Genomic DNA, 12,222 nt, shown 5'->3' on the forward strand with positions numbered 1-12,222 from the left:
AGATCTAACGGAAGGAATAGAAATTTTGAATTTTGTAATGAGGCCATGCATTCATCTACGATAAGATATTATCAGCAGAGCATTATCAAAGTTTCTAAAATGTGGAGATGGATAGAAGAATGTGCGATTCCTGCTCCAATTTTTCACCTGTGAAGCTAAATACAAGTACAGTTTGGTAGCTGGGTGTAAATTTAAATGTCTGCTTTCTTCCTACGTCTTTTGCAGTCATGTGTTTGTAATGAGTGTATCCGAAACATGAATAAGTAGCAATTGGTCGTATGCAAATTAAAAAAATATGTGAATGCACCACATTTTTGAAAAGGATTAATTATTATCAATATTTGCCATCAGAAGGAGTACACATCCAGGTGTGTTTAATAAAAATGTAAACATTAAATGTAATGATTTTAGAATATGAAAGCTATCGAAGTTGCCATATATGTTTAGGATGCAAATTCCATCTCTTTATAGGAATATCCATTGGTTGGAAATAAGTAATTGGTCAAAACGGGAATTGAGTCATGTGCTGCGTTTATATAGACACCTAGTGTATAGAATAACCTATATAAATTATAACAGTAGCATTCACTCAATTATGTCCTTCTTTACTACTTTATTTGTGTTTATCAAAGTTGGTAAATAAATGAATGAATGGTTAACATCCGTTTAAAGAATGTCTTACGATGTTTTACCTCATCTTAACTGTCAACATAAAGACGACTTCTCATTAACCGTACATTACTGTTGACAAAAGGATGATTAGATTCCTGTCACTAATCACGTGTTTATGATCATTACGGGGTACCAAGGGATTTCATATATCCTTTAAAGTATACAAACTGCAAAAAAAGTCTACAGACTTATTTCATATATAGCATCATATGAAAATCATATAGATATAAATGATTAAACGTCTTCCGTATCAAACATTTCCTAAGCTTCTATAAAATTAGTATAAGTACATTTACACTTGGTGATTATCTTAAACACTGTACATATCATCTCCCATTTTCTATAACATGTAGAAATTTTCATTTACTTGAAAGTGTGTAACAAATATTTTTTTCAAAATAAGGATGAACAGATTTCATCTCGTAAGCAGCAAAATATTCAAAACGCAAAATCATGTCAATATTTGGTTAAAAAAAAATTATTTCAGATTGAAAGATAACAATAAAAAAAATATGACATTTGCTCTTACATGACGTAAGAAAAAGAGTTTCAGTTAAAGAAGACAAATGTAACAATTGACGAGTGAAAAGGGTAACAACTCATGATGTTTTGTAAAATTTCTTGATATTCCTTGTCCTTGTCACACTACTGTTGTTAATGTTATGATTGAATCAGTATAAGCTCAAACAAAATAAAGCTTATTGTTGGTTGCATGTTTCTTTTTTGTTTGCATGCACTTTTTATTACGTGATAATGATTGTATAAAAAGAGGCAAAAAGTAACAAAGATATATTCATCTCAGCCGTGGAAAACAAACTGATAACGCCTTAGCTAAAATAACAATGATAGACTTACGTTCACTTTTCTACATTGGCTAGAGGTATAGGGGGAGGGTTGAGATCTAACAAACATGTTTAACCCCGCCGCATTTTTGCGCCTGTCCTAAGTCAGGAGCCTCTGGCCTTTGTTAGTCATGTATTATTTTAATTTTAGTTTCTTGTGTATAATTTGGAAATTAGTATGGCGTTCATTATCTCTGAACTAGTATATATTTGTTTAGGGGCCGGTTGAAGGACGCCTTTGGTGCGGGAATTTCTCGCTACATTGAAAACTGTTGTTTTTTCTATGGTCGAGTTGTTGTCTCTTTGACACATTCCCCATTTCCATTCTCAATTTTATTACAACGGTATACAAAACACAACATATAAAACTAAAGACAAAGCAACACAAATACCACAAAAAACACTAAAATGGTATGCATTCATTTCTTGTACCTCGAACAATGTTAATCTTTTGCTTTTCATATTTATGTCTTTATCTGAAATATGTATTTTGCTGTTTTATGGGGAACTTTTAAGTAACTTTAAAACCTTTTTAGGGGGTAAAAACATACATATGTATCATTTTTATCTTACATTTTTCATTTTTTAGCACAGCAAGTACAAAAACTCATTTTTGAGGTAAAGATATTTTCAGTGTTTTCGTTGCCTCATATTTCGGGATAGGGGTTGGGGAGGGGATTTAAATAACACAAACTCCAAATGGACCTAGACTTTTTGCGTCGACAGATTATGCATTCATCAACCGCCATAAGAATTCATATCAATAATTCACCCTGCTTCTTCAGGAGATTTTAATTAATGCTTTCACGTTCCTTGTTTTGAAATGCGGGTAAAAAAAAATGATGTTTTCTTTCACTTTTTGTAACTTTCAGAAACCACAAACCAATACAATAGAATACATCTCGTGTACAGTTCGTCAGAGATATTCATTAGATTATAATTGCACTTCGTATTAATTGCGGTCTTAATTAAACCATATGATTCATATCACGTTAAGAGTAATTAATCAAATTTCTAATTTCTCCAACAATCTTCAAAAAGATAATGAAATAGAAACAGACGTGTCGAAAGTGACGTTTTGGATTTCAATGAACGAATCCATGTATTACAGCTAGATTCTTAAGTCACGGATTTTGTTACAACAAATAATATTTATAAATGATATGTTTACAAAATTTTGAATTTTTGCAATACTAAGGCCATTAGTTTTCATCGTTGAAATTGTTTCATTCACTTTTCCGGGGGGGGGGGGGGGGGGGTAATGCTTTTAATGCTTTCTATGCGATATGTGTGGTTTACATATTGAGCTATCGTTGATAATTCTACTTTATTCGATTCTTGTTGAGAGTTGTCTCATTGGCAATCATTCATACCACATCTTCTTATCTATATATGCGCAATATCATCATTACGTTGGTGTCTCTTTATGCCAATACTTTGATTTAATGCATCATCCCACATAACACGTTTTCTATGAATTTGAAATATTGCTTCTTAAAACTGCCAATAAATGTTTCGTCATAACAGAACATCAGGTGTTTTCAGTTTCATATTTTTTTAATTCCGCATTTAATTGTTCAGCATGACAATTTTAAAGGGCAAAATTGTGAATGTAAAATATACAACATACGACGGTCAGAAAATTGCAATGGCTACTAGTATTAAGTTGGTATTGGTGTCTTCATCCATCTTGGATTGTAAGAAACAGAGAACCAAAGGGCAAGATTTTTTATCAAGTCAGCAAAATTGGATGCAGGAATGCAAATATTTAATGTGAATTTTTATTTAAAAGAACCAATTTATAAGAGTATAACTTATAAATATCAATATTTTTGCAAATGTTGATTGTTTTTGGTTGTTTAAAAAAAAAATGGAATTCTAAGGGGAGGTAACTCTAAAACCGTGCATTTTCTGAAGGATTCTACATGGAATTTTCCTATTTAGTATTTTAGCCGGAAAAAACGCACTGTGACCCTATCCTTTCTTTTGATATTCTCAAAAAATTGTCTGACAACTATCTTTTTCTAGAGTATTTAACAATTCTATCATTTTGTTTAGTTTTAGTCACAAAATGGTGTTTTATCCTGTATAATCCATACAAAATGTGTCATTTTGTCACTTCCTGTAGCTTGAGAAAATGCGCGGTGACCTATCATTTTTATTATATTTTTCAACATATATCAATAGATTCTACGTTTTGGCAAAGAATGAACAAATTCTATAATTTTTATTTTAGACTCCCATACCACCTTATGAATGTGATAATGAAAACTTTGATTTCATTAACTATGCTGAATTCTGTTGCTATTGATCTTCCCATTTTCAAAAATGAAATTATATAAAGTGATATGAAAAAAATACGTTGAAATCTTTTCTTTATATACCTTATTATGGATGGGGAAATTTTACCCTTATCGGGCATTTTTTTAATGAATGCGAGACATATGTGAAATTCACTGAAGTACTTTCAATGTAATATTTTGATTTTAATTTCCGACTTTTCGATCTATAAATGAACTTCAGTTGTCAAAATAATCCTTGAACCATAGCGTATTATCACCAGACCCAAGGAGATGTTCTATGTTTGATATTAGTTCCAAAAACATTTGACCTTGCGAGAAAATATTCTGATGATTACTGGTTCTGATTTAATAAGACTTCACATAATGATCAGGTAAACATCATCAAATATCAGTATCACTGGAATTCATGCCTTAATGACCCTTAAATGTATTATCAAGTATATTTCACATATCAATTTGACATTCTAACGCTTGATACAATAACACATTTAAAATTTTAAAAAAAACATGCTATCATCAAATTTTCTAATGTTAGTGCATCGCCAAAACAATACGCTGAAATTGCAAACTTTATGTCAATTCGTTTAAAAAGGTCGCACATATGCTTTATTTTAATTGACACTCACTCCAGAGTAGTTGAGATCTTTTCATACCTTTTTCAATGTTCCCGTTTTTGATAGGCAGTAGCTCTTTCGTTCCATTTGAAATACCAACCTCTGCGTGTCTGCAAATGTTCTGCAAGGATCAAGGCTGAGATCAATTTTGGTTTAGACCTTAAGGCTTAAAGTATTTACCAAATCACCACCGACTTGAAACTTAGTGTGATCTTTGTTTATATCAGTTAAATCCTCATTTGTATTGAACAGACATCGTAATTTGTTTTTAAAAAGTTCATAAACGAATGTATTTTGTAAAGATTATCTTAGATACAAGTTATCGCATGTAAGAATACCCAGTTGTATTAGAGTATAAACAGTAGACAAAACTGTCACCTTATTTTAAAAAAAAATATTTCATCGCTATCGTGAAGATTATCGCTTTTTGGAAATATAAATAATATTTTATTTATTTAGCTATTCAATAATTTTAACGCACAATTTCAGTAACAAGCGGATGACATCATGTTGTATCGGTATCGCTAGCTAGTTAGAAAAACTCATAAAAGATATCTGACTTTTGTATTCAAGACACATTTGATACAAAATAAAAAATCAATGAAAAACATTTCCAAATATATATGATTATTTGTATGGATCTACTAAACTAAAATACTTAAATTTGTTCTAAAACCATCATATATACAACATCTACCTACGCATACCTAGACTATATGTCGTTAAAGTAAAACACATAATAAGAAACATGCAAGATACAACTATCAATAAGACGACGTCTTACTTGAACAAGTGAATTAAAGATGGAGGATTGTTTTGAAAAAAATATAAGTAAAATAAAATAACAAAAATACCGAACCAAGAGGAAAATTCTTAACTGAAATTCCCTAATTAAGTGACAAAAAAAGCAAAAACTCAAAATACATAAACCGAATGGATAACAACTGTCATATTCCTGACTTAAAACATGTATTTTGTTTCCTAGATCAACCTGGTTTTATAGCAAGCTACACCTCTCACTTGTGTGAAAACCGTTAACATTTCTACGTAATCATACATCTCTGGTTTTGAAATGTTCGGATTTGATTATTCCTGGTAAAGGTAAATCCAGAGCAGTTCCTCAAACGACACATATCAGTAATTTGTTTGTACGTGTAGTTCGAAAGAAACATTACTTGTTAACAATAATTAGTTAAACAGATACAGAAAACAGATAATACACCAATTCCTTAAAAGAAAAAAAAAGATCTTCGAACAACAACAAAGAACAAAGAACAAAGTCAGGAGCCTCTGGCCTTTGTTAGTCTTGTATTATTTTAATTTTAGTTTCTTGTGTACAATTTGGAAATTAGTATGGCGTTCATTATCACTGGACTAGTATATATTTGTTTAGGGGCCAGCTGAAGGACGCCTCCGGGTGCGGGAATTTCTCGCTACATTGAAGACCTGTTGGTGACCTTCTTCTGTTGTTTTTTATTTGGTCGGGTTGTTGTCTCTTTGACACATTCCCCATTTCCATTCTCAATTTCAACATATGATCCACAAAGCCTGACTTGAACAGACACACAATGCGCACACACCACGAATTAGTCACAAGTGCAAAGTTGTGGAAACTTATCGGACGTTTTGATAATTATACTATACTAAGCACAACATTAACTTGTAAATTTATCCATAAATGTAAATTCTTTATAGCAAATTCAATGATTTTCTTTTGTAAAACAAAAATGCATATAAGGGCATCTGAGACAAACTGATTTAATTGTTATTGTAAAAGCAACGAATTGCTCTATTCCTAATTCTTTAGTGAGTTATAATTAAGATAGGATTTCGGGAATTTTTTTTTGCTTGAATAAACCGAAGAATTCTGAGAAAACCTTAAAAAAAATATAAGGAGATGTGATATGAGTGTCAATGACACAACCACAACCATCCACCAGAGCGGATGTAAGCAATTTTAGGCCATATACCGTATGGCCTTAAACGACGAACAAATCTTTAACTATATAGTCGGGTAATATGTCCCAACATGAAAAATGTTGATTACATTGATAGGAAGCTGAAGTTATTTAAATTACAGTACAGATTGAGACTTTTAGAAATGACAATTGTGTGAAATAATTTCTCGGACAAATGGCACTACCACTTGATAACTACTAACACGATAATTACTTAATTTGTATTGCTATAAATCAATATAGGAATGCCGAATCATGTTCACGATACAACTATGCATAGACATATGAAATAATGGGTGCGAACTCTCTGAATGAGCACAAGTGTTTCTTTTTGTTATGTGTAAGTTGTATTCGAAATTAAAAAGAAATCTTCAAGAATGCTAGAGTATGATAAGCGGTACTTCTATTGTTCATTTCAAGCTTGTTCATATTTCTACTTCTTACTTATAAACAAACCATCACTCGACATCAACTGCACGTTTTACATTTAAGCTTTTCTGATAACTAAACATCGTTGCTAAATATTCCATATTGTTTATCGTGGATTTGATTTTAAAAATAATGTCTTCTCCAAAATTCTAAGACGGCTGGCAAAAAATGCAATTTTTAAATTTCAGCAATCACTTTTGATTTGAGGAAATAAATCCTTTTTTTTTTAAATTAAACAGCTTTTTGATAGCGTTCAAGGGAAACAATTGTTTCCGTCAGCGAAATTTTCACATGATTTATCCATGTATAATTCCGATGAAAACAATTTTCGGAATACCCTTTTCCTTTTAACTGAAAAGTCGAAAATTAAGCAGTCACTGTAATATTTATAGACAAATTAAACGATTGGTAGAACTAAATTTGCTTGTTGATCAATTTTCTGTTTGCAGTTTTCCTTTCACATTGTTTTCAAAGCCAATCCAAACCCCTACCCAAAAAAACCCACTAAATATTTAAAAAAAATCGTTAAAATGAAAAAAATAAATCTGTTAATAGATTCTGAAATGTTTATGTGCATCTTCTCAAAAATACACTATCATCATTTGACTTAACTATTTATATAAGTGAGGAAGCTATTAAACCAAGAGTTCCAAATGGTGAAGTTGAAATCATCCCTTCGTAAATTTTACGGACGCCATCACGAGTTGGTTGACCGTTATGGAATAACAGTTTCACAATTGATATCGGATATGTTCCTTACGTCGTAACTACAATTCCCTTCCCTTTCATGAATGTGACCTGCCGAATTAGACTATTTACCGGATTTTTTATCACATAAGCAACACGACGGGTGTCACATGTGGAGCAGGATCTGCTTACCCTTCCGGAGCACCTGAGATCACCCCTAGTTTTGGGTGGGGTTCGTGTTGTTTATTCGTTAGTTTTCTATGTTGTGTCATTTGTACTATTGTTGGCTGTTTGTCTTTTACATTTTTAGCCATGGTGTTGTCATTTTGTTTTAGATTTATGAGTTTCACTGTCCCTTTCGTCCCTCTTTTGAAGTCCTCTCACTGAACAATCCAAAAAGTGGTGACTATTTTTTGCAACTAAAAAAAAAATGATTACAATTTACCTTTGTGAAAATTGAAATATTCTCTTTCATCTTGTTGGCGTCAATGCCAAATTTCTTTCAGCTACAATAATCTTTTTTTGTTGGCGTCTTAGTCTTAGTTACAGAGTGTGTACTGCTAGATCTGAATAGTAGTCACATCAACGTATTATGCCTGTTTTGTATGATCATTCAATTTTGTCAATGTTTTAGAACTATAATTTAATTTTTGATGTAACACGTCTTCGGATTGGCTGACGTTATTTTGTTATCAGCCTATAGACATAATTTAGTTCTGTGACCGTGACGTCATTAAGGTTTTTTCATGGTTTTCTACGATTTAAAATGAAATTAAGATTTGAATCATAAGAAATGACTGTAATATTTTTTCTGTCTAATTGAAATAACATAAAAATGTGGTGCACACTGTTAAATAACCCGCTTCGCACTTAATTCAGTGTGCACCAATTTTTATGTTATTTCTTCCAGAAAAAATATTACAGTCATTCCTTAAATAAACTACTATCATACGAGTGGAAGGTTAAGATAGCTATAAAACAGATTTATTCATCATTTTCTTCGGTAACTGCACTAAGTCAGGAATTGTTCCAGTTGTTTTTCACTCGTTCCGTTGGTTGATAACGTTGGATTTTGTCAGTTATCATGTACTTCTCTTTTTTATTTATCTATAAGTTCGGTATTTTCTATACTTATTTAGTGTTCCTTGTGAAATAACCATTACATTGACCTATTTGAATTTTTGCAACTGCATTTGAAGCATATTTCCAATTTTAAACAATATTCAAAGGCTTGTGTTTCTGATTATGATTTCATTGGTTGGCTGAATTAAATGTTCTTGATGATAAAATGGAAGCCATAGCTTTACAATTTTCACCGCAAGATTATGGTTTGATTAATTGTTCTGAAATATCGGTGTTTGTCTTGTTAAACTAATGCTCCAGTTTAGTTAGAAGAATGCGAGCTCACAAACAAACTTTCAATCTTTTTATTCTTTATTTGCTGGTTCAAAGTCAGGAAATGTAATCGTAATATTATATTCTTGGTTCAATATGATAGTAGAAATCCTTTTTTTTTATATGAATTTCTCTATGTGTCATACTATGCTTATTATAGCCTACGATACGATACGAAATCAGTTCTTTCATTGTTGAAGGTCATACGGCTACCTGGAATTGTTTACATATTTTTCTTTTTGTCTTTTTGTTTAGTTGTCTCATTTTTTTTATAATTTGAAGATATCATACAAATACTGTATTTGGCATAAACGTTTAGAAATGTTGGTTCATAATGCTCTTCAACTATGTTTTTTATTTGGTCTGTTTAACTTTTTTAGATTCGAGCGTCACTAATAAGTCTTTTTTAGACGAAACGCGTGTCTGGTGTAAATACAAAATCTAATCCTGTTATCTATGATGAGTTTATAAACAAATATATTATCATAATTACAAATTTAACCAAATTTTTATTCAAGAGTATTAAAGCGATAACTTAAGATAGTTATCAAAAGTACCAGGATTATAATTTTATACGCCAGACGCGCGTTTCGTCTACATAAGACTCATCAGTGACGCTCAGATCGAAATAGTTAAAAAGCCAAATAAATACAAAGTTGAAGAGCATTGAGGATCCAAAATTCCCAAAAGTTGTGCCAAAAACGGCTAAGGTAATCTACTCCTGGGGTGAGAAAATCCTTAGTTTTTCGAAAAATTCAAAGTTTTGTAAACAGAAAATTTATAGAGTCAGTCAATTACTCTCTGGTTTCTTTCTATATCGTTCTCTTTTATTGTTTATATAATTTACTTTTATCATTAGCAATTCTGTAGAGCCATCTTTTGCCACGAGCATCACTGCTGATATCTTTTTTATGTTTGGGATTTCTGTCCATCTACTACAGTTTTCAAAATAATAAGCATGAGCTAAAAATTGGTCAGTTATCCTCATTTCAGCGACAGACACTTCTATTAGAGACTACAGACTGTGTATCTAAAGATAAAATGCCCCAAAATATGTTTAGAAAAGATAAAGAGGTTTGATAAGATTTTTTTTTTGTCAAAATCACTTATGATGTGACAATGATATTATGAAAATATCGAAATTGACACATTTAAACATAAGAGAAATTGTAAGCATAGTTTTAAACAAAATGAAAATGGTTATAAAAAACATTTTGCGCAAATTAACGCCTTAATTTTCGGATAAATCCTTCGTTTTATTTAAAATACGGAATTAATTAATGTAAATTAAAAAACAATATAGAAATTAATCGTCATTCCCTTATTGAATAGTGTAATCTTAACATTAAGAGAACAACTTTCAATCATATGAAAACAATTTTCCCTGGTTTAAAAGAAGTGGTAAAAAAATAATCTGACTACTTCTCAAAGTTCTAAATTAATATTAACATGTTTCGAAAAGTAGCTATAGAACATGAATAATCCGTTTAGATTTGTTGCATTTCCTCTTCGAGCTCTGCTTCCCACTCCCATGGTCTGTATTTAAAAGAAACTGGTAGAATAAGAAATAAAATCCAATGTAAATGTTAGACAAATTGCCTGAGAATCCATCTGTTATTGCCTCAAATGACTTAATATACAAATATCAAACGGTACATTTTCCCTATTAAGACCAATAATTGACTTCTGTTTTTGTCTGTCTAAACGATAATCTTATAATACTAAATTTAAAACCAATATAACCCCGGATAAATTGTATATAATCTCTTCTCTATGTTTCCTGCTTGATTTTATTTTGATTCGTTTTATCATCACAAAGATATACAATTCATTTAACTTGGGAACAAATACGATACTGATAAATCACAATTTTTGATGTCACTCACTATTAAACTTTCTAATTGGTCAACATGATTTCTACGTTGTCAAGGAATAAACACCTTCTAACCTCCACAGCAGTTTGCCTTTGTTGGATGTTGTTTGGCTCAAATAGAAATGATATGTTACATCAAACGCACAGTAGTCTTCAGACATAGTGTGTGTTATCGCTTTACATAGTGTAAAGAGTACGTCTGCTTATATAGAAGTATAGAAATTAAGTATAATGTGATATTTGCTTTGTGATAAAGTCAAAAACACTGGCAAGACCTTTTCATTTGTAAAATAAAGTTTTATATGATTAAAAACAATGTATGGTTGTTATTGATTAATATTTTACGATTTGTGAATAAAGATGCATTGAGCATTATATGAATACCAAATAGTTGATGACAGCCGGAATGGACAGTGTTTACCATTTTATCTCATAGTGAATCTAACAGACTATAAGATACGAATACATATTTAGAATGAAAGTCGTATTTATTCTATGTACTATATTTGTTTCTACCGTATCAGAAGAGACTTTGTACGATTGTGGGAGACTTTGTAAATGTGAGTTTTACCCTAGAGATACAATAGTTAAATGCATGGGAGCGCATATCCATGAAATTCCGAAACAACTGCCAAGAAATACAACAAAACTGTAAGTTAAAGTTTATTTATTTTTTTCATTATGATAACGGGTATGTTTAAGTTAAAAGCTTTGAAACGATTTTGTGAAAATCAATATTTATCATCTGATGTAGAAAAGGGATGTTTTAAACATACTTTAGTTTCTTTTTATACAACTTTGAAAATATAAAGAAAATGGTATATTTATTAATTAATAATATTTTCAAGCGAAATGACATGATCCATAAAATTCAAGCATTGTTTTAATCCATTTTTTTCTTATTTCTTGCATATTTGCATGCATCCCACTACTAATTCGGTATTGAAAAGGTAGCAGCTGTTTCTTAGATTCTTCAAATTTAGAAAAAAACGCACATATGGCTAACAAATTTTTTATCCTGGTATCTATGCTGAGTTTATTATGATTAATAGTTTTGTTATAGTACATTTCCATTCTGGAAAAAAACAGCACAATCTGGAGTAGACATTCAGTGTCACTATAGTAAATGAAGTATATGCTTTCTGAATACTTTAATGTTGTAGCATCTCTTAAGTTTGTATGTATCTTGATATTATAAATGAAAGACTATTTGGTTTTTGTTCATTGTGTATTTCAACCCTGGTTATTTAACTTTGATGTATTGCTATATGCAGTTTTTATAATTATCTTTATACTAATGTGTGAATATAGTTCAAACAAATGTGCAGTCTTTTTCATTTTGATTTTAAGCTTTTTCCGAAGAACAATCTAGAGTTTTGGACGTCTTATTTTTGGACCATTGCAGATCTGATGCTTACTTGCTTAATCATGTTGCCCCTTGGTGGAGCA

General features: G+C 31.0%; 1 protein-coding gene across 1 annotated transcript in view; it reads left to right on the forward strand.

Moving 5' to 3' along the window:
- Positions 1 to 10,911: 10,911 nt before the first annotated feature.
- The window catches only part of LOC134710895 (lutropin-choriogonadotropic hormone receptor-like), a 68,880-nt gene continuing 67,569 nt past the window's right edge, over positions 10,912 to 12,222 (forward strand). The window contains exon 1 of the mRNA XM_063571304.1: positions 10,912 to 11,424. Coding sequence (XP_063427374.1) covers positions 11,249 to 11,424 — 176 coding nt within the window. The 5' untranslated portion in view covers positions 10,912 to 11,248. The remainder of the gene's footprint in view (positions 11,425 to 12,222) is intronic.

This window comes from Mytilus trossulus, chromosome 3 (assembly GCF_036588685.1).
Source record: "Mytilus trossulus isolate FHL-02 chromosome 3, PNRI_Mtr1.1.1.hap1, whole genome shotgun sequence".
NCBI lineage: Eukaryota > Metazoa > Mollusca > Bivalvia > Mytilida > Mytilidae > Mytilus > Mytilus trossulus.